General features: G+C 41.6%; 1 protein-coding gene across 1 annotated transcript in view; it reads left to right on the top strand.

The window, feature by feature from the left end:
- Positions 1 to 26,841, top strand: part of STAB1 (stabilin 1) — a 127,619-nt gene that overhangs the window by 47,769 nt on the left and 53,009 nt on the right. The window contains exons 21-40 of the mRNA XM_072989761.2: positions 672 to 758; positions 1,403 to 1,514; positions 3,360 to 3,534; positions 5,266 to 5,359; positions 6,677 to 6,835; positions 7,473 to 7,568; positions 7,864 to 7,959; positions 10,553 to 10,600; positions 11,212 to 11,342; positions 12,821 to 12,932; positions 14,877 to 14,954; positions 15,238 to 15,336; positions 16,318 to 16,425; positions 17,206 to 17,337; positions 19,498 to 19,626; positions 20,852 to 20,908; positions 22,181 to 22,264; positions 23,732 to 23,927; positions 24,867 to 24,962; positions 26,514 to 26,559. Coding sequence (XP_072845862.2) covers positions 672 to 758; positions 1,403 to 1,514; positions 3,360 to 3,534; positions 5,266 to 5,359; positions 6,677 to 6,835; positions 7,473 to 7,568; positions 7,864 to 7,959; positions 10,553 to 10,600; positions 11,212 to 11,342; positions 12,821 to 12,932; positions 14,877 to 14,954; positions 15,238 to 15,336; positions 16,318 to 16,425; positions 17,206 to 17,337; positions 19,498 to 19,626; positions 20,852 to 20,908; positions 22,181 to 22,264; positions 23,732 to 23,927; positions 24,867 to 24,962; positions 26,514 to 26,559 — 2,135 coding nt within the window. The remainder of the gene's footprint in view (positions 1 to 671; positions 759 to 1,402; positions 1,515 to 3,359; positions 3,535 to 5,265; positions 5,360 to 6,676; positions 6,836 to 7,472; positions 7,569 to 7,863; positions 7,960 to 10,552; positions 10,601 to 11,211; positions 11,343 to 12,820; positions 12,933 to 14,876; positions 14,955 to 15,237; positions 15,337 to 16,317; positions 16,426 to 17,205; positions 17,338 to 19,497; positions 19,627 to 20,851; positions 20,909 to 22,180; positions 22,265 to 23,731; positions 23,928 to 24,866; positions 24,963 to 26,513; positions 26,560 to 26,841) is intronic.

Here is a 26,841-nt window from a genome sequence, read left to right as displayed (position 1 = left end):
TTGTCATTGTAAGTATATACACAGTATACCCATACAACGAAATTCACTTTGCTCTTCCTTCATCTGAACCTAATCCAGCTTTCTATATGAGGTGTCCTGCTTATAAACTGAGCAGGCAGTGGGACAAAATGCACCTTTGAGTGATACCTTTGCCGATTGGAAACTAGTCTGTCACTCAGTATTCTGTCCTCCTCTAACAGTCGCCTCTGGTCTACACTCTAGCTTGTGTAGCAGAACAGTCAACATTACAGGTTACACATCAAGTTACACACCAGGACAGTTAGTGTTACAGGTTATACATGTTACACATCAGGTTCCCAATGAAACCACATATTTCATTAGGAACAACCCCAGACCTCTCCAGATCCACACAGTCAAAAGCTTGCTGTAATCTATAAAACACAGACTAACACTGCTACAAGCTGTAAAACATAGACATAGGAATAACTGATTCCCTTTTCACAATCACTGTTGCCTATAGAAGCATGGAATCCCAAACATAAACAACAAACACAGCAAAGTACTAGACTCTAGTAGTCTAGTAGACTCTAGTAGTAGTAGCTCTCTAGTCCTAGAAGGCAGCAAAGAGTGAGAAATTCTAGTGAAATCTTGAATTTAAGGATCAAGGGCTGGTGATGTCCTTCAAAATGACGTGCTTTATGTCTTTTTAGACACCTGGTTGCTGTAAAGGGTTCTTTGGTCATTCCTGCACCCCATGTCCTGGTGGATTTACGAATCCATGCTATGGCAGAGGAAACGTAAGTGGCAGAGAATCTTCTGGACAAATGGGAGAATGTTTTAAAGCCAGCAATAGAAAATTAGCCATTCAAGGATGTATGCTTGAGCAATACCTTGATGTATTTTGATTTATTTATTAATTAGGCATGTCAGAAATGGTTACAAGACAATTATTAATGGCTGTATTTGAATGTTGTATGGCCATACAATGGACCTCACAAGACCAAAGTATCTCTTAGTATATCTCATTGAAGGAGCCTCTTTTCTATTATCTGGAGATCTTTTAATGCTGGTATACAGTTGCCATGTTACATGATTTTTTTTGTTTAGCACTCATCAGTTTGAATTATAAAGAAGTTCAGCATCAAACTAGAGTGTGTTACTGGAAAAATAAAACTCTGTAGATAAGGTGTGGCAAAGTTCTGGTCCCCCAAACTATGTTGGATTACAACTCCCATAATCACTGACTGTGCTATTGGTTGGTGTGAATGGAAACTGGGCTCTCACAAAATCTTGAGGACAACTTATTTCCCACTGATTTCAAGAAGACTTTGTGTTTTTTTGGCTCATGGAGCTATGGGGAGAAGACAAAAAGAAGAAAAGACTTTTGTCTTGCTGCACAATATCCCTTTTGTTGGGCTAAATTTATTTTTTTTCTCCATAGTGCTCCGATGGGATTCGAGGAAATGGCCAGTGTCGCTGCTTTGAGGATTTCAAAGGAATTGCCTGCCATATCTGTTCAAACCCAAACAAACATGGGGAGAACTGTGATGAAGGTCTGTGACTCTGAGTCTACAGGAAAGCAACCCTGATGGGTGACAGGAACCCTCAGGCAGGGTAAATCAAGGAGGGGAACATTTAAGACTCTTGTCGTGATTTTAAAAGAGAGAGAGATTGAGGGGTGGGAGAGAGAAATCTCCTTGGTTGGATTATTTAAAGCTGCCAGAGATCGAACATTTACCTGAAAACTGTTGGATCGCTCAGTGTAATGAGTTATGATTCATATATAATAGGGAATCAACAATTTATTTCAAGAATTTCAAAACCAGCCAGATTTTTCTAGCAGCAAGTCTAGAAATTTGAATCCAGTAGCGAAAGAAAGGATTGTATTTCTTGCCTCCATGTTCTTATGCAGGCAGAACTTCTCTGGGATCTGCCAATACTATCCAACTGAGAAATCATAGCATCTAATTTAGGACTTTTCCTTCTCTGAAGGCCAAACCAGACACGAAAGCTACCAAGTCATTGTAAAAAGAACGCATTAATGTTTCAGCCACATGCTCCTCTCCTAGCACTGTTTCTAAGCAGTCTGAAGGCAAATTAAACCAGTGTTAACTCCAGATGACCAATTATAAAGCAAAGCAACCTCATTTGCAAGCTACAAGAGGTTAGAAAAGTTCATGGCACAAGGATCAGGTGCTTTTCAATGATGTGGCAAGAGCAGCTGTTTCTTAGAACAAGCTGTCTGCTGTGTCCGGCAATGGCTAGTTGCCAAGCCTACTTTTTCTCTTCTTCAGCAAAACAGTTACAGATGGCTAGGCTTGATTGGGGCACTGAATTTTTGTGTATGTACATGTATATGCGTCAGAAGGACGCTAGAAGCAGGAACCTTTGGTTTTGTGGGTTGCAACCCGGTGTGGCGGATTGTTAGAATTACACTTTGGAATGTCTTCTAAACAATAAAATATTCTCACACTTGTAACTGGCTTAGGCTTTGGGGAAGGGTTACAGAAAGCTTTGTGTCTAGGATGAAACTTTGTATGAGCAACAACAAAGTCCCTAGTTTGATACAACTCTGTTGGTTGGTTCTGAATGCATGCTTTCTGATGCCCTAGCTCCTCAACTCTGCCGTCTCCCTGCAGCTCAGTCGTAATTCTACTACAGCATTCAGCATGTTCTTGGTCTGATGGTCCACATCACCCCGACAGAATGGACAGTTCTGTTACGTACACATCAGTGTTCTGTGCGCCAAGGTTTCAAAGGCTGTGGCATTTGCTTTGAGGGTTGGTTTCTTTTGAATCAGCCCCCCCCCAATTTTGTTTATATTTTATAATATTTGCATGTTATAATATTGCCTTCGCGAATACAATATTTGCATGTATTTACAAATACACAGATGGATCATAAGTGGATCTTCACTACATTAACCCACTCATTAACCCCCTACATTAACCCCCAATTGTTTCCCTATCAGATTTCTGGCAAGATCCTTCCTCAACTCTAGCTAAAATCAGTCCCCTAATAGCCTACATCTTCCTCAGCCTCCTGAAGACACCTCCCAACTTGCAGTCTCATTAGCACATGCCATCCTTTGACAAAGTCAGTGTCCATGACCTGCTCCTTGTAGGGAGACATCAGTGTAGTCTCCATAGTGGAAAATGATCTTCCATGTTCAATTTGTCCAACTGATGCTGGCTTCTGTAAGCACTAGTTGGTGATCCCCCATTTATGGTCGTATGTTTTACAACAGAAGTTGTTGGCTTGAAACAAGGGAGAATCCTTGGGAGGTCTTCTTGACCACTATCCCCAGCCCCTTTATTGTTCTTTGAGAAACTAAATGGTGAAAATAAACCTCTTATGGTGGCAGTGGTTCAACTAAATCTTTCTTTTCTGTCTGGCAGACTGCGGCTGCATTCATGGGATATGTGACAACAGACCAGGAAGCAAGGGGGTGTGCCAGCCTGGGTCGTGTAAGCCTGGATATACAGGGGAATTCTGTGACCAGATTAGTAAGAAATGTGGTAGCTCCTTGCACTGCCATAAGAATGCAGTCTGCAGCCTGAATGACACTGCACGGTAAGCTGTCTCTGCAGCACTGATCCATTTCTTTCTGTGGTACGATCAGCATTTCGCTACCTGAGGTGGAACAGCAAAGGGCACTCCTCATTCACCTATGTTCAGGTGCACAGAACAAAGAGTCAGCTTTTAGAAAAGCTGTGAGGACCAAGTGGAATAAGAAAGGAATGTAGCAGAAAAACACATGGATGAAGACTGGCTTTGGGTACAATCCTAAGCCAGAAACAAGAGATTTAGAAGAAGCCCATGAGTGGAAAGGGAAAGTTCCTAACTAGTGAAAGTGACTAAGTAACATCACTGCTCTTACTTTTGGAATTATGCAAATCAGTGGTCTTTGGGGTTTAGGTACAAGATTTCTTTGAAGTATGATTTTACATAAAATGTGGGATTCCATGGCCCAGCACTACCCTAAAACCTTAATGTGCATTCAGCTGTAATCACAGGCTGCAGGTACATAGCAGAAATAATGTGAACAGATCCATTGTGAAGTTGCTAATTAATTTTGTGGATTAATTTGCCTCAACCAAGCACACAGAGGTCAACAGAGAGAGGGAAGGAAATCAGCCTTGTTTAGTTTCCTCTCCCTTTTCTGGTTCCTTGATAGTCTTGTTTCCTTCTTCCTTTCCCATTCCCCTCTCAGGTGGTGCCGATCTGATCACAGCGACACAGGCCTGACTGGATTACTGTAACATGCTGCCTGTGGGAAAGTGTTCAGAAATTTCAGTGTGACCAAAACAGGGCAGCGAAATTGCTAACTGGGGCTAGTTACAAGGATAACATAACCCCCCTTGGTTAGAACAACTCCACTGGATGCCAGTCCATTTCCAGACACAATTCAGAGTGCTGTTTTTGACCTATAAAGGACTGTTTCTCCCTTTATGAGCCTTCCTGGCTGTTAAAATCATCAGGAGAGGCCTTTCTCTCAGTCCCCCCACCTCCCCCACCTGCATTTGGTGGTGACACAGGAGAGGGCCTTCTCGGCCACACCTCCCAGACTTTGGAACTCCCTCCCAGAGGAGGCCCGGCTGGTCCCATCTTTGTCGTCCTTACTCAAGCAGACAGAGACCTGTCTCTTCAGGCAAGCCTTCCCTGGCTTCCTGACTGAGGTGCTTTGAATGTTTTTTTGATCCTTTGTATTTGTTTGATCCTTTTTAGCATATGTACACATACTGTTTTTAGCTGTCAATAACCTTGGGTCCTTTTAAAGGAGAAAGGCAGGGTAAAAATAACCATTGGATTTAGAGGGGCTTGTTTCTGAACCAATACACTTAACACTGTTGTTCTTTTTTTTTTCTCCATGTGTCTGAGAAAAATGCTCAAGTTTCTGACTGTAGCTGTCAGGTCAGAGAGAGGGAGAGAAATGAGAAGAGAGGTGACCAAGGGGACCTTGGTTTTATCTAATAATACAGGGTGCTACCATGGAGAGCATTTGCTTAAACTGAATGTTAAAATGTTGATAAAAATGCTTGCTTTTTGGTTTAATTTACAGCTGTCCCATGACATTCATTTGAGGTGTAGCATCAACTTGTGTCCTCCAGACCCCCTCAGACGTCTATAAACTTTACGTCTAAATACAAAGCAATAGCAAATTAAATCAGTAACAATTTGCTGCCCTTTCATGATTCCCAAAATCTATTACCTGAGGGAATAGCTTCTTATCCAGCTCTGCCTGGATATAAATTAATGGGAAATAAATGTGTGAATTAAAAGTTTCCTCTGTGTATTGTTCAGATGCATCTGCCAGGATGGATATGAAGGAGATGGGATTTCTTGCAAGCCGATTGATGTCTGCATCATGCCAGAACAAGGAGGATGTTCAGTAAATGTATGTGGGCAGAGCATGCTTTCCTTGCTGATTGATATTTCATTACTCAGTTGTTTTGTGCATCTTTAGCAACTCACCTATGATGTGGGATGAAGAGGATGCTTACCTTATCGCACGAGGTATATTGGATTAAGTCATTTGTGATAGCTCGGAGAATTAGTGTCTGGCAGTGGAGTTGGATGTTGGCAGTTGGATCCTCCACTGGTGCCTCCTAGGAGAGACACCAGCCTGTGTGGCCTTGGTCAAGCTGAATAGTCCCAAGATGCCCCTGGAAGAAGGGGCTGGGAAACTGCTTCTAAGTACTCTGTACACAGAAGACTTTGGTAAGGTTGCCCTTTGTTGGAATTGACTTGACAGCATGTTGTTTGTTGTTGCTGGTTTTGTTATGCGATGCACAGTTTCATGTTACATTGATCTGGCAGCTTAAACAAAATACTACGGTTGCTTGACTTAGTGAACAGGAAGAACCAAATCAGTAGTCATGCTTGCATCTTCTCTAAACCTTGTAGACCCATTCCAACATTCCTCAGAGCCCAAAACTATTTTTAATGAAGAAAGCCTGTTCTTGCTTCAAGCAGGTGTGGAGAAATCCTCCAAGTCTCCCACGTGTTCCTCTCTTCCCCACATGCAACACACACCTGAGAAAACTCAAAACTGGAAGTGGCCATCTAGCTACTTTTCATTTAATTTCATTTTTTTTTTATTCAGGGACATTTTTAACATAGAACATTTAAAGAAATTGTTTTGTTATACACAGCATAACTTGCTTAACTTAGTTCCTTGAATATCAAGTAATTCCTAAGAACCTAGGATATTAATAAGCATTTAATTAAAGTATGTGTTTTTCCAAGTTAGAGACCCTTCCGCAGTTGGCTGCTGCTGCTGGTTTTACTCCTACTATGCTTACTTTGCCATTTCCAGGACTGGTGCAGCCTGTGTTTGGGGCAAATCTTTCAGTACCATTTCCTTCAGTAATTTTCCTGCTCCACCTGCCCTCACCCCCACCCTGACTAAGATAGTGGCAATGATGAGACACCAGGATGATGCTGTACTACCTCCAGGATCAGAAGCAATATACTTCTGAACTGACTTACAGTGAAATTTTACTGTCTGTTGGGCAGCCAATTGCAAGCATCCAAATGTTGTGTCAGTTGAAAGCACTTTCACTCGAATCTACAAAGAAAACAGTTCTGGTTTTGGGTTTCCAAGCTATAAACGAAAACAATCAAGTTACACTATGTAGATTTTTTTTCTTCACTCTATTGAGATAAAGATTATAGTCCTCTTTGCTTAAGTTTCTCTTCTGTTTCTCGCCAGGCCATGTGTACCAGTTCAGGCCCTGGCACAGCAACCTGCCAGTGTAACAGAGGATGGACTGGGGATGGAAAGGCCTGTGTTGCCATTGACAACTGTGTGACAGAGTTCAGAGGAGGGTGCCATGTTAATGCTGACTGTGACTATATTGGGCCTGGGCAGGTAGGGCTGGCATTTTTCCCCCTATTTTCCTTAAAAATTGTATGTTGAAATCTGATAGGCTTTAACCCTCAACACATCTGAGGCATGAGGCATCACTTGTTTAAAATACTGACAGGATCTTGCCATTTGGTGTCTTCAGTTTCTGACAGATTTGTTCATCCACAACTGAGGGCTTTAAGTGCTTAACTCTTAAAAACCTGAATTAGAATCTGTGTATTCAGCTATACGATTGCTGAACTAAGGCTGTTTTTATCCCAGAGGTTTTATGTCTTTAAAACATATGTGGCTATACAGCTATTACATGCCCTTCTATGTGTTGAGCATAGCTTTGCCTGTTGTTTTGTTTTCGGTGAAAGAACAACAACCTTAAATCACATACTGTATTTAGGATGGGGAGGGGAAAGACCCTTAAGATTTAAAGCATTCAGTTCAGGAGAAATGGAACTAGCAGATGGTCCATTTCCAATTCAACGCCGCAGGAGCTAAATATTCCAGTTTCAGCGTTGTTTTCAAGTTTCAAGGATCCATTGCAGAGCCTTTTTAAAAGGAGGGGAAACAATGCAAGATTAGTGTGGTGTCTGTGGAAGAAATTTGAATAGCAGATATTGACCAGATTTCCTTCTGTTCCTACTTGCAGAGCAGTTGTACGTGCAAGAGAGGCTATTTTGGTGATGGTTACAACTGTGACCCCATTGATCTTTGCTCCATAGACAACGGTGGCTGCCATGAATTGGTAAGAAGTTGGAGCCTTTGAGGAAATATGGTGCTGCAAAAACTAGTTGTCATTCTTCAGGGAGGAGCCGCCAATCTATGTTTCACCAACCTGGAACTAGAAGCGGTTTCTGGGAACTTTGTATATGTGTGTTGATTTCTTTGCCCTCTCTCCACCATAACTGACCGCATTTTACAAGTCTTTGAACTGTTACCAGGGGGCAGAGGGAATAATGATGAGCTGTGCCCTTTATAAAATAGGTACGTAATTCTACTCTGATGATGATTCTTTTTTTCTGTTGTTTTAAACTTAATAGGCTGAGTGCCTTACTCTCGGTACTGGAGAGAAGGTCTGCCAGTGCTCCAAAGGATACATGGGAGATGGAATTCTCTGTTATGGTGATGTAATCAAGGTAAACAAAGAAGCATAAAGTATTTGTATTTTGAACGAAATATGTAAACAGATTCTATACATGAAAGAAGAAGGAAGTATTTAGAGACAGGAGTTTTGGAATTTAAGGAATCCCAGTCCCATAATTCAGTGGGAACCTCCCCTCCTGCCAACTTATGGGGTTGGGCGTTCTCAAACCAGCAGAAGGTAGAGTACTTCCACACTATAGAATTTCTTTGAACCATTAGAAAAAGTGCCCCACTGCACTGTGGGAGTCTTGAGGATTCCTTGTGACTTGTGAAAGTACATTGGGAGAATGAGTCCCTGGTCACACAATGGAAACGTTCTCTAGTTCTTCCAGTACTTTCTATACCTCTATTGTACGGATTCTCAGTCATGTGGTATCTATATGTCCCAAGAACTTTTAGCAGTAACAATTTATTTCAATATATTCAGTCCCTTGAGATATATATATCTCAACTATATATAGGGCTGAATTGCCCCTTGAAGTAAGAGAGAAAATAAACCAGTACCATGTGTGTGTGTGTGTGTGTGTGTGTGCGTGTGTGTGTGCGTGTGCGTGTGCGCGCAAGCACATGGCAGGTGATTATCTAAGTTTTCTTGAATGCCTCCAGTGTTGGAGCACTCACCAACTCCCAAAGTAACTGGTTCCACTGTCATACTTCTCCAACAGTTAGGCAGTTTTTCCTGATATTCAACCGAAATCTAGCTTCCTTTAACTTGAGCCCATTGTTGCGTGTCCTGCACTCTGGGATGATCGAGAACAGAGCTTGCCCCTCCTCTGCCTTTCAAATATTTGAAAAGTGCTATCATATCACCCCTTAGGCTTCTTTTCTCAAGGCTAAGCATGCCAAATTCTTTCAGCTTTTCCTCATAAGGCTTGGTTTCCAGCCTCCTGATCATCCTTGTCGGTCTCCTTTGAAGTTCCAGTTTGTTAGCATCCTTCTTGAAGTGTGGTGTCCAGAACTGGACACAGTACTCAAGGTGAGGCCTAACCAGTGCTGATCTAACTGGGGGACAACTAGAGAATGTTTCCTTTATGTGACCAGAGCCTTAGCTCTGTCCTTTTAACTCCCATGATAAAGTAGGCCACTTTTCCAGTGGGTCAAAGAATCTGTAGTGGAACAGTGTGGAGGTGGGGGGCTGCTCTACCTCCTGCTGGCTTGAGGCCTCCTGGCTCCATGGGGGGAGGTTCCTGAGCGATAGGGTTTGCTCTGTCCTACCCCCTCAGTCCTCCTCAAGTTGTATCGGTGTGATGTTTAGAGATTTTTCCAGGGTCATATTACTAGGGTAAAAAGACAAATATTTTAGAATATCCATACAGAGCACGACATCATAGTCTTTCGAGACTGAAGGATGCCTAATGTAATGTAATTTTAGAATGTAAAGTTACATTTAATTACTGGAATAGAATTAGCTTGTAGATGCTGATTGGGAAAGTTCCCAATTGTAGCTCCATTGTTATACCTAGGAATTAACTTCCCTCCAGAAGACAATGATGACTACTTGCATAAGCAGGTTTCCGTCTTAAAAGAAATCAACATGTTCATGGATAGATCTAGCAATGTCTGTTTGTCAGCCAGCTAAGTGGAATATCCACATTATATAAGATCATTAGAAGAGCCCTGCGGGATCTGGCCAAGGGCCCATCTAGTCCAGCTTGCTGGATCTCACAGTGGCCCCACCAGATCCCTCTGGGAGCACACGAGACAATTAGAGACCTGTCTCCTGATCCCCCTCCCCTGCATCTAGCATTTGAAGCTACCTTTCTTCTAAGCCTGGAGATTATACATCCCCATCATGGCTCGTAACCTGCGATGGACTTTTCCTCCAGACATCTGTCCAATCCCCTTTTAAAGGCATCTAGGTCAGATGCCATCACGGTGGCAAGGAGTTCCACACTAACAACATGTTGAGTAAAGAAAATTTTTTTTGGTCTGTTCTCACTCTCCCAACACTTGGTGAGTGGATGTCCCCTGGTTCTGGTATTGGGTGAGAGGGAAAAGAGCTTCCCTCTATCCACTTTATCCATTCCCTGTATTATTTTATACATCTCAGTCATGTCCCCCCCCTCAGGCGCCTTTTCTCTAGACTAAAGAGCCCCAAACGCTGTAGCCTTTCCACATAAGGGAGGTGCCTCAGCCCAGTCATCATTTTAGTCGTTCTCTTCTGCACTTTTTCCAGTTCCACTATGTCTTTTTTGAGGTCTGGTGACCAGAACTGTCTGCAATACTCCAGGTGCAGCCTTACCAGTGTTTTGCACATTCAGTAACAATTAACCTTTGAATACTGAATACCTGGGCCAAATAGGAGGGGTCATATTTGTATAAGTATAGAGCAGGATCTAATTCCCTAAAATCAGCTAGGCCCCCTTCTTACCTTCACCTTCCATACACTCTATAAAATTGATCTGGAGGACTTAGAAACATTCTTTTGTAGGTTCTGGTGTCATAGAGGACTGCATTGTGTATTGGGAGGGAGTGGAATCATCAATGGCAGTAGCATTGAACATGAAAGTGACACACTGCATCTTGGCTGAATATGTTTCCCAGTCAGACATTTCCTCATAAATCTGTTGTCTTCTCTTTTCAAAGGAGCTGGCAAGGAACTACCATTTTGCTTCCTTCTATGAGTGGATTAAGGTGAGACGTGTTGCATTCCAAATCATTAGTTTTGATTGTTACTTTCCCCCTCTTCCTTCCTCCTCTTCATGTTTGCTCTTTAGACAGAAGGGTAATCTTGAAAAAGCCTAAAACCATAGGGCTTAAGCATATTGTTCACATGCATGAATAGGACACTAGGCACAAAGGTCTCCAACACCGCAATCTCCCAACCTCTGCTGCTGAGGCGACGACCTCACACTGCCTAATGGTAGGTCCCTCTCTCTCTCTCTCTTTCTGTTTGTTTTTGTGTATATATGGAAAGATGCTACTGGGAAGTTGGCACTGCCTTTGTTCATGATGCTGAAGAGCTAAATGGAATGGAAATTCACTGGGGGTTTTATGCTCATCTGCTTATGCCTTCAGTCTGTCATAATGTTACTTCAGCTTTGGAGTCTGCATACTAGATTTTTTTTAAAAAAAGTCATGTCAGAGATAATATACAATGCAATAATTTATCTTCTACCTTCCATCCAGTATTCATCCCCTATCCCCTCATTGGGAGAAGGCAGCCTAAAAATGAAAATAAAATAAAATAAATTTGTTTTAACACTCAATAATGTATGTTTGTCCCATTGCTTTTGGTGGGGAAGGCATCCCTCTTCAGCATCCCGGAAGGAGGCAATGTTACTGTTCTGGTACCAACAAAAGAAGCCATCCAAAACCTGACCATGGCTGAGAAACAATTCTGGCTAGAGCCCAACATGCTGCCATCTCTGGTCAGGTACAGTTGGCTTTGTACTTTTCAGAAACCTTGTGCATATGCATGAATGTTCCCCTGAGGTACAAGATAACTGAATAAGGCAATTGGTTAGTTACATGGCTGTAGTTGTTCTAAGGCAAAGCCACAGAACAAATCAGTGTCCCTGACTAGAATCTAAGGGTTTCAGAACTGGGTTCAGCACAGTGTTTGAGACATTGATCTGGTTTCTGCAAATTTCAACACACTATAAGGAGAGCAGGATTCTTGAAAGATACCTTTACCAGCCTGTCCCTGTAATGGTCTTAGTTTAGCCTGTCAGCAAAAACATATCTACTTGAGCTCTGGTGGTTTTTTAAAAAATGATTTGTTTGTTTGTTTGTTTAAGAAAGGTCCTGTAGCAAAAGTACCGTAGCTTTCATTCATTCTAATCAAAGCTCCACTCGTATCTGGGGGAAGTATTCATTAAACAAAGGCTGAATTCCCCATAAATATTCTTGCCACCATCTGGTGAGACATTACAGGAAGAGGTTTGTTCCCAGCATGCTTTGGAAGTTTGGAAGTTGTGAACACATTGAAGTGCAGCAGGTGCTCTGTCGTAGCTGGTGCTCGACTGACATACCGGCATGCTTACAAGAGACATGCCATGTCCGTGACAAAAGCTTGCCAGCGCTCAGAAAGACAAAATGAAACGGGAGAGGGAGCCCTGGTAGATAGACAGGCCCAAGGAGCCTCTAAAAGGGAGAGCAATAAGTCCACAGATCTAAGACAGCCCACGGAGGGTTAGACTCTGATACTGAGACACTCCCAGGCATCCTTCCCCTTCTGTATATTGTATTCTAGACGGTGCTGCTGTAATAGCCCTCTGGTAGAGCACTTATGTGGCCTGCAGAAGGTCCGTCATTAAATTCATGGCATCTCTATGTAGTGTTGCCTGAAACACTTTGCCTGACAGCAGTGAGCTAGACATATCATTAGCCTGACATTGTATCATACCAGACAACTACTTACAGCGTAGATTGAAACAGCTCAAGCAGGTTTCCACAGGAGTCACAATAGCTGCACACGAGGCTCATTCTAGTGTTTCTTGCAGTCAATGTGCAAAGTACGAACACTATGCTTGTATCCTTCAATCCCTGTAAATGTGTCTGAAAATCAGAATTGGACAAGGGTCTCCAAGTGCATAGATGTATGCCATCCAGACATGTTTAGTGCAGGAAATGCGCTATATAAGCAACACACACAATTATTGCATAGTGTGAATGAGTATACTGTCAGTATACAGCTGGAGTCCAACCTGCCTTCAAGAATACTATTTGTCAGTAGTGGATTGCACAACATGTATATGACCTAAGAGTGTTACTGGAGAACTTGGAATAGGTGGAAAGGGAAGATCTAAGATGCAGAAATATTTAAAAGAGGCTATGTTTGAGTGTAAGCAATGTGCATAAAGAGCAAAGGCAACTGGCAATATTGTTTTGACTCTTCTTACCTTATTGTAGGTCCCACTTCCTCCAAGGTTCTTTTACAACTGAGCAACTCAAGAAATATGTCAACCAGGAACTTCCCACTCTTGATCCCCGAACCAAATGGATGATAAGCAACAGCAGTGAGGTGAGGACTTTTACAAATAATATTCACAACATTGTTTCATATATACTGTGTTCTGCCACCCAAATTCTTTTCAGCCAACTTTGCACAGTAGAAATCTGTTTGATGCTGCTTTTAAAATGGAGAGTCTGTAACAGGAAAAGAATAATACAGTCAAGGTGAATGTAGGATCCCCTTATCTATAATATCTCTACTATGTAAAATGCTTTTATCTTGGGTTGTCGGGACAACAGCAGCCCTTTCCCTGAGATGTCAGGGCTAAAACCTGAGACCAGGGGATGGACTATGGTAAGGTAACAGAAGTAGTCAAGGTAACAGTCAGGAGGGGGCAGGAAATGGCCTGAGCCACCTGATTGTGAAAACGCACATAAGAGTGAACCAGCCCAGAGTCCAGATAAAATCAAATAACAATATGGCAGCCTATAACCAGAGGGGGAAACAGAATAAACTTTTACTGACTGTGCAGATGGTGAAATGCACCTAACAGCTGCAGCAGTGGTTGCTATTCTTGCGAGGGATGGCACCCACGATGATCCTGACTAGAGCACACCAGTTTTTACACTGGTGATGGCAGGATCTGTGCAGCAAAAAGATAAGTTGGAATGCTGGTGCTTCATTCCTTGCTTTGATCCCAACTGTATGATAGACCTCAAAGCATGGATCCATCACCTTTTTTCCTGATCCCTTTCTCACTGATCCCCATTGCAGGATCTTTATCTTGACCTGGTGAACCCAGCAACATGTGAGGGACACATTAAGGACACCTCTCTCACACAAATGAAACATTTTTCTTCTCTAGAACTGAGTTGGCCTGAAATGTGCCTGGAAAACTGGAGAGGCAGGGATGTTCCGCTTGACTTTTATCTGATTTGTGGCAGTAGGTTAGGATAGTTGTAGAGTAACTACTAAGAATTCAAACAAAATACTTGGATGGTCAGAGCTGTAAAGAGCATCATTAGTTGGGCCCCTTTTCCAACAACCAGCTTAATGCAGATCCCACAGTATGATGGTAACAAACAAGCAAGCAACTGCCTGCTTTTGTCCTTAAAAAGAAGAAAAAGAAAACATATGGGAAATAGCACCGTGCACTTTATCATCACTAGCAATAATTTAGCAAGACTTTCTGGAATAACACTCAACTTATAAGAAACATAGGCTAGGATTGCTCTGATATCATAGGAAGTGATGTAGGCCAGAATGTTTCTCTTGTTTTTCTGAAGGCCTGCTTGCACTGAGATCTGCTAAGCTCGCCATGAAGAACACGTTTTTCATGTTGTTCAGTGGGCAGTCAGATGGAACTGCCCTCCTCCTTCCCCCCTTCCTTCCTCCCACAAGCAAGGTGTATAAGAGCTAGCAGTAGCTACAGGTGAAGGTTGGGCATCGTGACATCTTCCCATTCTGTGATCTGGTTATGTATAACAAGTATAAGTCAAAGTCTTCTACCAGAACTAGCAAAGCACTGGTGGGGGTAGTAGAGTTCACGTCTCTGTGCATTTCTGTGAAAGCAATGAGAAGGCCCACAATAACTGGATTAAATTAAATGTTGATTGTAATGCCATGGCATGTCACATCATATGAAATATTGTATTGCATAGTTTATCTAGGGAAAAAAGCAATGTGGGCATTGAACAGACACTGTGGAATAGATTCAGGCCCTTTCAAGATTTGTGATGTGCAATTTAAGGGTAGAGTCTGCTGGAATATTTATGTGTAGGTAGAGATGGAAAGGCCTGTAGAGGAAACATAGGATAGAGGGGTAATCGCTCAAATGACTTTCCTCCTCTGGCAGCCTGTCCTTTGCTTGATATTGGTTGCAAAACCAGGTGCATGTCCACGGCTTGTGCAGCTGCCCTTGAGTTTGTGTGGTTTTTTCCTAACAGGGCTCTAGTCTAGTACTTCAGTACCAAATTGCCACATTTGATTTGTTGTTTTTTTTTTTTTTTTCAGGCTATAACTATTCAGAATGCAAGCATCACATTGGGTGACATCCCTGCTATTAACAGCACCATTTATATAATTGATAAGGTATGTTATTTAGATTGCACTTGATTTTCCCCCCCCCTTTTTTTTGGATTAAGCATATTTGTAAGGTTTGAAAAGAAATATTTTGTGCCAAAAAGAGATCTCAATATTGATGATGGTTTAGAAATCCTTGGTAACCAGAGACCAACCATGCCACCAAACTGTGGTGGCTCTGAAGACCATTCTATTTCCTCAAGACAGGCCTTGTGCTTCACTAATCCATTTCAAGCAATAAAGAATGATTGTCAGATTGTGCGTTCTCTCCCCCCCTCCCCCGCTATCTTAGGTGCTGTTACCTTCAGTGGACATACCTCCAAGTGCTCCTGGTCTGCAGCAGCAACTTAGCACCATACCTTCCTTCACTAAGTTCAAAGAGCTACTAGAGGTAAGATTTCACACGGAATTCATTTCATTGTTATCTCTGAAGTGGTTTGAACCCCACTAACTAAGGTACAAGAGCCTGCAGGTGTGTAGAAGCTGATAACTTTAATCTGTGACGCAGAGGCTTCTTTGAAGAGAGGGGCTGAAAGAGGAAAATGGCATATGTGAGACCAAAGGAAGTGACAGCTCTAAGTCACCCAGTGTCCTGTCACTGCCAAAAGGATCTGTTGTGGTCTTAAAATTTTGGAAGTCTTGACCTTCCAGCTGTATTTTTTTCTACAGCTCTCACCAGCTCTCGCCCTGTTCAGTAAAGCCAACGATAAGAGGTCTCTAGGCCAGCAGATCTGGAGGGACAGATGTTTCTCATCCCTTGTCTAAGAAGAATAGTTTTGCTACTAATCTAAAAAACTAGGGATTTTTTTCCCCTGTTGGAGGTGATTGGGTACAACATGGCTTTCTGAAAAAGAAGCATGTATTTGCACAAGAAGGAGCAGATTCCTGAGAATGTCCTTAACCTTAATTTATATTTCTCCAAGAAGAAAATCCAAGGATTCCCATTAACAGTATTTTCTTTTCCTATTAAACACTGGGTTTGATATTTTTAGAATAGAAGTATGAATGTGATTTTGAGCAGGGGGTTGGACTTGATGGCCTTAGAGGCCCCTTCCAACTTCACTATTCTACAATTCTATAATTCTTTTTAAAGGGGGATGTGTGCTCTTCTGATTCCTATATTTAGAGGCAGAATCCACTTATTGAATTAGCTGCTCTGCCAACATTTTTGGCCTCGTGATCAAGAGAACTGAGAATCTTGTTATAAAGTTATGCAGAGAAAATGTAAGACATACCTTTCAGCCTGAAACAGTTTCCCTTAAAACTCCCATGATGTTTCTAAGTGTTTCTTGCAGGGTTTTGTTTTTGCACACTGTGCAGTCTTTACTGACCACATTTGCTGGCTAATTGTATTTTTTTTTGAAACTTTCAGCAATACCAGTTGATTGGACAGATTGAGTCATCTGAAAAATACACTATTTTTGTCCCAGGAAATAGTTCAATTGAGGAATATTGTAAAGCATTTAATATTTCACAACTCGTAAGTACCTCCTCCTTACTGGATTTAAAAATAACATGCTTTTAGATTGTATTTCTATGTCTAATCAGTGAGGGAACAAAGGATAAGTTGTAGTGAGTTTAGTAATAATTACTTTTATGGAGGAGCTCTTAGGCACAGTGGTTAGATTGCAGTACTGTAGCCAAAACTCTGATCATGACCCAGGATCAATCCCATGTAGTTGGCTTGAAGTTCACTCAGCCTTCCTTCCTTCCAATGTTGGTAAATTAACCAGCTTGCTGGGGGAGGCAGCATTGCATAGCTTGCACATTAAATTGTAAACCGCCCAGAGATTAATTTAAGCACGATGAGGCGGTATATATAAGCAGCACATTTTGCTTTTTAAGTAAGTAGGCATCCTTCTACCACAAATTCACAGAATGGATCTGGTAATGGGCTGTGTTCCTGCTTGTGTTTCACAGCTTGTCAGATAGGAATACAAAAACATACAGACACACACACGTCGCTACATTTTGTGACTGTCATGACAGTAATTTTGCTGAGGCCTGTGCCTCCATCTAATTTAGAATCTTAATGAAATGATAATAAAGATGATCAGGTTGAAAGCAACAACCAAAGAGCTATTTAATGAAATTAAAGTAGATGCAGGTCTGATTGTGGAACAGAATTACTGCTTACCACTAATGCACTTCTTATTTCCATATCTTCTAGCTGTTGTCTCATTGATTTGTATCTTTTAAAATAAAAAAACAAAAAAAAACCACTACAAATGTTTTGTTTTTTGTGATCCTTGCTTTCTAGGATAATAACAGTGTACGGTACCACATCATACTTGGAGACAAACTATTGTCTGAGAACCTGAAAAGTGGAGTTCACAAAAGTACAATGTTAGGACCCTCCTACTGGCTGATGTTTTATAAGAATGCCACTCAGGTGATAATCAGTGAAAATTCTGCTTTGCTTCTGGAATGCGTAATTTAACAAGATGGAGCTGAAGTGGGTAATAGAATACTAGGGCTATTTTTCAAGTAAGGGGGCTGCTTGTCTCTGTGCTGCAGCAGTGGGATTGTATGTGCAATCCAAAAACAAGAATGGGTGATACCTTTATCAGAATGTTCAATTTTTTTTAAAGTTCCCCTTTTTTAAAGGTTCTTAGTGGCTCAGTAATGGTATTATTCATCTTTATTTGGGGATTTTGCACAAGGAACACATGACTCCTTTTCTTTCCTTTATAATCCTGCTAAAAATTGACCAGTGTGAAATAGGCCAGAAGATCTCCAGCTGGTAATTCATTCATTGATTGACAGGCTGCACCCAAATCACACCTCATCATCCTGGAAAAAACAAAAGGGTGCTATAGGGTTCTGACCCTGGCCTGCGGTTGTTCAACATCATTTAAAATGGCAAGGGTTTGGAGAGGGCGCTCACTAAATTTGACAATGACATCAAACTTGGAGTGATAGCTAATACACCAGAAGACGGAATCAGGATCCAAAGTGATTTTTTAAAATTTATTTCAAGGGTAAAAGGATTCAAAGTGACATTAACTGATTAGAGAAGTGGACTAATACAAATAAAATGAGGGTGTGGTTATACTGCAAAATACTCCTGGGTTTGCATCAGATTTAGCATGCTTGAAAATATTTTAAAATAATGGTTTATACGACGTATAGCTGAGCGCTCGTTCTTTTGGCCAGGAAGTGCTTTTGTTATTGTTCAGAAAGCGAGGTATTTTAAACAGTCTTGAGTGGGTTGTTTATTTTAACTCAATTGTGGATGCAATTTATTTTGAGTTGTTGGCATGTGTGCCTACTTATGTGAGAGTAAATTATGTCTGTGGGGGTTTGTCAAGTAATAGATGCCAGGATTACAAGTTTCGGGCTACAAGGAAACCTTGCAGTCTAATCTGTTATATTTTTTTCTATCTGTAATACTGAACTAGCGCTATCCTAATTTGAAAGAAGTAAAGAAACAGTGAAAGTAACACCAGTGGTGGCAGTGGGGAGTGGTTGTGAAAGACAGTCAGCACAAGGTTGGACAGGCACAGGACGAAGCCTTAAAAGCAACGAGTGGATCAGTAACAGCAGCAGAAGGTGTCAAGAGGATTTTTTTCCGTTTGCTCTTTAAGAGAAAGGCAAACAAAAATTCCCGTCATTGCCCCTTCCTGTCTCCTCCTGCTTCTGACATCATACTGATGTGGACCAAATAGGGTCGTTTGAGGTTTGTATGCCATTTGGATGTGAGGATTGCACCAAATGGCATGGCTGACTTCCTAGCGACCTTATTTAGCGTAATCCAGTCCACTCCAAAATGGGGGTGTAGACAAGCCCATAGTGTCTGGATCAAGGACAATAATAGCATCACTCAGTTCTGCTTTGACATCATCTTGAGTACTGTTCCAGTTCTGGGTACTATAGTTTAAAAAGGATATCAAGAAGGTGGAGCATGTTCAGAGGACAAGAGATTTAGAAACTAAGCACTATGGAGAAAGATTGAGGGAACCTAGCCTATTTAGCTTGGAGAAGAGGATGTGAGACATCTTCAAGTATTTGAAGGGCTGTTACATGGGAAATAGATCAGGCTTGGATTTTTTGCTGCTCAAGAGCAGGGGTCTCAGAATACAGCCTACATCTGGCCCACACTGCTGTTTTATCCAGCACATTGCCTTCATTTTATGCCCACGGCGGGTGCAGCGGTCTGTCCATCTGTGGATGTTGGGGGTGGGCGGGCAGACGCGGGGTGGGTTTGAATGTCAGGGATGATTCAGCTGTGGATTTCCTACGCTGGCAGGGGGTTGGACTCAGTGACTCTTGAGATCCATTCCAACTCTACAATTCTATGGCTCTGTGAACTCTACAGATACAAAAGTGTCAATGCTGTGTACAGCTTTATTGGCAGCCAACTGGAAGATTGCATGAGACAATGAATTGTTCAGTTGGCTACAGAAAGATGTACTTGCATGGTAATTTTTTATAATGCCAGAAGCATACGATGACACCTTTCTTTTTCTGTCTGTTCAAAGCTGGTAGCAGTTATTGTTGGGAGACATTGTGCCTTTCTAACTTTGCCCCTTGCCATCCTTTTTCATCACAGGCATACGTCAACAAAGTCCTTTTGAAGGGTCGTTTTGTTGAAACAAGAAACGGGATGTTGATTGAGGTTTCTCAAGTTCTACAAATTCACAAAAATCGTTGCAGCACTAACACCACAACAATACAAAAGGTACAGCTTTAGTCTCTTGTCATTTCTTCTTTATTCTAAGTTTATTCATTGTTGTAGAATTAAGTGTGGGTCTAAATCATTGTTTACACTTCAGGACATCTTACAGATATGGGGGCAGGGCGGCGGATGTCCTCCTTGCTTTCTCCTGGTTCACTCCTGCTTCTTGTGAAAGAGCTCAGGGCTAATGGAGTTTCCCATCCACACAAAATATTTTTTTTTAAATCAGCCTCTTAAAACTGCTTATCTCTACTTGTCTACTAAGAAAATGTAAGGTAAAGGTAAAGGTTCCCCTTGACATTTAGTCCAGTTGTGTTCGACTCTAGGGCACGGTGCTCATCCCTGTCTCCAAGCCGTAGAGCCAGCGTTTGTCTGTAGACGGTTTCTGTGGTCATGTGGTCAGCATGACTAGACACGGAACGCCGTGACCTTCCCATCATGGTGGTACCTATTTATCTACTCGCATTTACATGCTTTCAAACTGCTAGGTTGGCAGGAAATATAAAGAAAATGAAAATGCAAGGGTAATTAAAAATATTCTTATCAAGCCATCCCCTGCTGGAGTTTTTCTTCTTCGCCTGTCTTGCATGTGTCTGTGTCCCCTGTCCTAACTGACTGCAGTTTGGAAACTTCTGACCAGGGCACTCTGACTGTGGAAATGCACGTCATGGGAAGTGCAATAGGGCTAAACAGCAATGAAAAGAAACTAATCCTCGGGATGAGACCAAAAATTGACAGGAAGTTGGAGGTTTTGTCACTGTTTGTCACTGTTGGACTGAGAAAAGCTGTACATCATATAGAATGGAGACACATACCGATAAAGACAGTGCTAAATCAGATACATGGGGGGAGGGGAATGTTCCATGTGGAGACATTCTCTGCTCATTCAGTAGTTATTTGTGTTGAACAATAAGGTCCTAAAATACTCCAGGTATAGAATATGTGTCTGCTTGCTGTGGCAAAGCTCAGAAAAGTGGCTCATTGGATTACAATTTTCATAATCCTACCCTGTCACTAGCATTTGGGCATTTCATCTGCCCAGGCTAGAAAGCTTCTCTTATACTGTGAGTTGTCAGTAGGCTGGCATCACAGCTTTTGAAAAACTGCTAATATATTTGTGTTCCTGCTTTTATGGCCTGTTGTCCTCATTACACACTTACATTAGAAACTGATATTTCTAGCAGCTTCTGAAAAATACTGTGGTTTTCCCTTTTTTTCTGTATTCTAGTCAAGATGTACTAAGTGTGACAGAGGGATCAAGTGCCCAGCAGGATCAGTGCTTGCGGTAAGTCTTTCTTTGATTCGACACACTGTCTTTGTAAGACATTGGCCCTGGAAAAAAGTTGCTTCTTTTGTCCAGGATTATGTTTTCCAAATTACATGATTCTTCTTCGTGACCTCTTTGAATGCACACTGATGGGTTTAGTCTGCGCATACGCAGAGGCCTCAGAGTATTCTGGAGCTAAAAGACTACTAGGACCGCCTCCCCAGAGCCCCCGTGGCCCGTGGTTACCTTAGTTCCATTTTTTTCTGCTGCTTCGGGAGGTCTCTCCTTCTGGACCTCTCGCGTGGGAACTTGGAATCTTCAGATCAAGATGTAAGACATTGGCCCTGGGAAAAAGTTGTTTCTTTTGTCCAAGATTATGTTTTCAAAATTACATGATTATTTTTCAATAGGAAAAGTCTTTTCCCACTTCGCCCAAAGATATGAAGTCCTCAAAAGGGTCACCAAATATCTGATACCAAAGGATTTCCTCCAAGGTTTTACAAGATGCTATTACTTATCTTGGCTATACAAAGGTGCTAAACTCTTTGCCCACAAGTGATTTCATTTTGAAGTGGCACAAAGATGTTCTTTATTTATGTATATTGGACGTTTGCTCCCAAAATAGGACTCTGGCTCACAATACGCTTAAGTAGAAATAGATTTAAAGCACAAAACAAGATCACACAATAAAAAAGCTGTTAGATGAAAATTACACTCCATTAATAAGACAGTTATCAGTAAAAAAGCAATGAAAAGAAAATGCACAGAATCCACTTGTTAAAAATGCCCCCTCAGCAAGCACCAAGGTTGCCAAAATGTTGTCAGAATTTAGAGGTCTTTGTCAGCTGGTCGAAAGACCAAAAGAGGTGATGACTGCCTTTTTGGTCATCAAAGTCTGGGAGTAGGCATCAAGAAAGCCATCTCTCACAGCTCCACCGGACATGGCTTTGTGAGGGTGGAAGCAAAGAAAATTTATTCTAGAGACACACACCCCCCCAAAGCCAAGACAGGCTTGTATGGAAGAATATAGTCTCAGATATTCTAGAGCCAAGCTGGGTAGGATGTTGAGTGTCATAATGAGTATTTTGAATTGTACCTAGGACAATTTAGGTCCCAGGCCAAATCTAGCCATACACTGAAACTAGAAGTATGAGTTTTCAGAGGGACTGAAAACAAAATGTATGTATTCTAAAGGATACAGAATGAAAAATATTTCTTGTTTCCATCCTCGTGTGATGTTTATCTGCATACTATGAACTAATTGAGTACAATATGCTTTTCAATTGTCAGGAAACACCAGGAAGTGGGAATGTTCGTCATTGTCTATATAAATCTGGACTTGGATGTTATTTCACCTGCGTCAAAGTTTCCTTAGTAAGCAAACTAGCCTTACTGGATAAGTATATGAATACACGATGGTCATATAGAAAACCACTCAGTTTTTCCCATGTGAAATTCAGAGTTGCTTTGTTGTGGCTCTCCCAAAATTTTCATTTCCTCACATCAGAGAAGAGAAAACCATCTGCTATAAGGAAGGGGTGGGTGGACTTTTACCATTGTAGATGTCTGGGAACTGTAAATTTCTCCCTCAGAGCAGGCCCAGAAGGCACTAGAGCTCTACAATGAAGAATCTGCAAGATAGAAAATCAAACCAGAAGCTTCTCTGTTGTTGCTTAGGAAGTGGGCCCACGTGAAGTTGCATGTGAGAGATTTTTGCCTCTCTGGGCTTATTGATGCTCTGCTCATTTTTTGCCCATTACCCTCATGCTGCTGATACTGTCATCTGTGCTTTTACTGGTGTATTCAGACACAGTGCCTTACGACTGCAGTCTTTCAAGGGTAATGCTGTTCAGACAATCCTTGCAGACAACCAAGCCTTTAGCCTCTCACCTATCTTGTCTTCCATCTGACAAGAATAAACCCTGCTGTAGGCCTGGTATATGGGCCTCACCAGTTAAGGTCAAATTATACATTACAGATAAGTGCTAGAGTGGCAGCCAAGGCAGTATTTAATGTCTGAGAAATCATAAAAAGGAAGAACTACTGTAACTTATGGCCTAGAGACCAATAATAAAACAAAACAATCTAATTTTGAAATTACAGGAAGTGGGAAGAACTCCATACACTGTTCAACACTTAAGGAATTTCATTTTCTAGTGACACGTTATCTGTAATGTACAGTTGAGTCCTCTTTATCTGAGGTAACAAGGAGTGGGACTTCTTTTTCAGCCATTTTCCTCTGCCAACTGTCCTTGAGGTTGTTTTGTTTAAGGACAGGTACCTGGAGGCCAGAAACAGAGTGTCTGGGGGACCCAGGTCTCCCCCCCCCCACTCCAAGGTTTTTGTTTATTACTGTTTCTAATGTGAGCTTTGTATCCAGTTGTTCATTTATGTACACCGCTGTGAGGAATTGCTAGCAAAATATGCTATACATCCTGTGGAAACAAAGAACAGCAGAGTGGTGCTATTCCAGGACCTTATGAAATGCTAGACAAATGTCACAGCCATCCAAAACATTTTACCGTAAATTCAGTTTCAAACGTCACTGCTTTTGAGGTTACTTTGGCCGGAACCCTGCTGATGTTTGCACGAGGTTTATGTAACTTGCCATAAGTAATTGTGGCTAATTCATGACTTGCTTGGGTATGCTTTGATAGTGGTGAATGATGGTGTAAACCACAGCTGGCTTGTCACCCCTCAGTTATATACAATTATCCAAGGCAAATCTTATGTGAACACCAGTAGGATTCTAGCCTGATGATGGTGGTGGTGGTGGTGGTGAGGTGACATTTTGCATTTTTTATAAGTCTGACTTTAACTATCATCTGCTTGTTTCCCAAGGTTTCCGTTTGTTGTCCAGGTTACTATGGACACATGTGTGAGATGTGCCCAGGAAAAGTAGGCAACTGGTGTTCTGGAAACGGAGTCTGCCAGGATGGCATTCAGGGCAGTGGAGAGTGCCAGTGCCAAGAAGGTTACCATGGCACAGCCTGTGAGATGTGCCAGCCAGGAAGATATGGAACCCAGTGCAGATCAGGTGAGGATTACTGGAGTCAAGGGTGTTGGGGAAGGGGCTGCATGTCCTCTGGGACACAAGGGCCTCCTGTGTGTTGACGCTGGCTCTTGCCCCAGCCCTGGCACGTTGCTTATCAGAGCCCCACAGATCCATGGGTCATTGTGTGTACAGCTTATGTCCCATCAAGCTGCATTCAACTTACAGCATTCCTACCCTGTTTCTCCAAAAATAAGACCTAACCTGAAAATAACCCCTAGTATGGTTTTTCAGGATGCTCCTAATATAAGCACTACCCCAAAAATAAGCCCCAGTGAAGTGAAACCCCGCCCTCCACCATTGTGCAGCAACCAGAAGATGACATGACTATATTTGAATAAATGTAGATTGTTGTACATGAAAAAAATATATATATACCCTGAAAATAAGCCCTACTGTGTTTTTGGAGCAAAAATTAATAAAAGACCCATCTTATTTTGGGGGAAACACAGTAATACGATTTTCAGGATATATGAGGTATTTAAGGAATGATTTTACCAGATACAACCCCCAGTGAATTTTCACAGCAAAGTGGTGATTCGAACCCAGATCTCCTGAGACAAAGTCTGTCACTCTATCCTCCACTACACTGGATAATAGTAGAGTTGTAGGATTTCCAACAGCCAGTCTGTTTTGAGGTCCATAAAACCTCTGTGTGTGGCTGGTGTGCCTCAGTGAATTTCTGTGGTACTTTTGGTCATCCATGATTACCTAAAGTATATTTTTGTTCCTCAAGGAACATTTTGTAAATTATTATGCTACAGTACACATTTTGCTTCCATGATCCAATGCAACTGTTAGCTATGCTAAAGAGGCAGTTATGTTCAGCTAGTGATAAGGACATTGTGCTGGTTATGAAGCCGTAAGCAAACCTAGCCTCTGTCCACCTGCTTGGCAGATGACCGTGCGTGTCTCTCTCCACAGAATGTGACTGCAAACATGGAAGATGCCATGATGGGCTGCTGGGGGATGGAAGCTGTACATGTGAGCCAGGCTTTGAAGGAGTCCATTGTGACCAAGGTAAGGGAAAGGAGGCCGTGGCAGGACAGAATCTGATGATTGCCTGGTGGGTGGGAAGCCAGGATATTTCTGAATCCTCACCCAAGAGCGAAATCTAAAAACTGACTAGACCAGTTCCGGAAAGATAATAATGTGGGTCTGAGTAGCAACAAAAAGGTAACAGGCCTCACAAAGCGTGAGAGCAACAGTGGGCAACAAATCATTCGGAGCCCCCACCTGATTTTTGAAGGCCACCCTCTCCCCCAGGCCTACCATTCTCAGTAAGAACTTTTAAAAAGAGGGAGAAGCATGTGATAGAAAGCTACAAGTGCAGTTCCCTTTTTAAAATGAAACAAAAACAACATTTTGGTATATCCCCCCCCACGCACACACATGCTTTATTGTGCTCAGAAATAAGACTTTCATGGAACTAAGCATGGACGTCAGGCCACTTCTGGTTCGTTGCCATGAGATGCAGTTGCCCAGGAAGAGAAATTTCTGCTCCCCTCAGACCTGTGATTAATGGATATTGAAATAATTGGCCTTAGGGCAGTTTATTATTTCTATAATTTGTTCTTGAAAAGTGGAATTGTTTTGTGTGACTCTTAGCTTTTGAGAATTTTAACTGTAAGATCCCAATATCATTTTTCCCCAGGAAAATAGTTGTAGTAATATTTGTGCCACCGAGGCACCTTCAATTTTCCCTTTATGCTTATAGTGGATTCTGCTTGTACTATGTCAGTATTCACTGGCATAGAGCTGTACTGGACAATTTGGCAGGCACTGATTTAGTGAGCTCATAAACATATACACACATCCCTGAATGTAGCAAGACTTTTTATGTAGTTTCAAGGCACTTTGCTTTGTCCCAGAATTTCTGAGGCTGCACAGAATAGCTTCAATTAGACAGAGCATCTAAAGCCTTCTTGTGACCATTTGTATTGTTTTTGTTGGGTTTGTTTTAATTACTATTAGGACAGACACAAGACAGAAGAATGAGAAGGTGTACATCCAGCTGTTAATCCCAATTAGAAGAGACCTATTGAATCAATGGAAAGTAAATAAGTACTGTATTTTTCCATGTATAAGACTATACTTTTGTCTAAAATCTTTAGACTAAAAATTGAGAGTCGTCTTATACACAGAAGTAAGATGAGGAGAGAACAAAAACAAGTGGAGGTGAAAGCAGGGATCAAAGTGATCCTTGCTAAGCCCCACTTAGATTTCTTAATTTTGGGTTAGAAAAGTGGGCAGCGTCTTATACATGGGGGTGTCTTATACATGGAAAATACGGTATACTGCACCAAGTTCTCATTGATTCAGTAGGTCTGTTCCAGTGGTGAAGAATAATTGGATTTGGGCCAGAAATATTAATATTACCCTTTTGATTTCTGAAGGCTTGCAGGACATGTATAGGCTGAAATTTATCCTGTAAAATTAGTTAGTGTGACATAGTGCTTCAATCCCAATTCAGGTTTAATCTCTAAATTTAACTAGCTAACAATGATGTGCAATAGAAGATTTGAATTATTTAAAAAGAAAATAGTGTTCTAATAAAAGGTTCTCTTGCAGAAATTGGAATTGACCTCTGTAATCATACTTGCGATGTTCATGCCAAGTAAGTACAGTTCTAGGACATGTTAGAGACTGTATATATGTGATCGGGAAACAAACCTTGTGCATTGTGCATTCCAACAGTAAAAATAAAAGAAAAACCTAGATGGATGACATGAGAAACACTTAAAATTGTCAAGGACAGGCAACAAGCAAAAGTAAAAGGTGACAGAAATAGGGCCAAAACCCTGAATGTAGCTTTTTGGCAACTGTCACACAGAGACAAAGAGAACTATTACAATAACCAATACAAAGAAATACTGTAAAGGAAAATAAAAAAGGGGAA

Source organism: Pogona vitticeps, chromosome 2, assembly GCF_051106095.1.
Source record: "Pogona vitticeps strain Pit_001003342236 chromosome 2, PviZW2.1, whole genome shotgun sequence".
Lineage (NCBI taxonomy): Eukaryota > Metazoa > Chordata > Lepidosauria > Squamata > Agamidae > Pogona > Pogona vitticeps.
The sequence above is the reverse complement of the archived record's forward strand: the minus strand, read 5'-3'. Positions and strand labels throughout refer to the sequence as shown.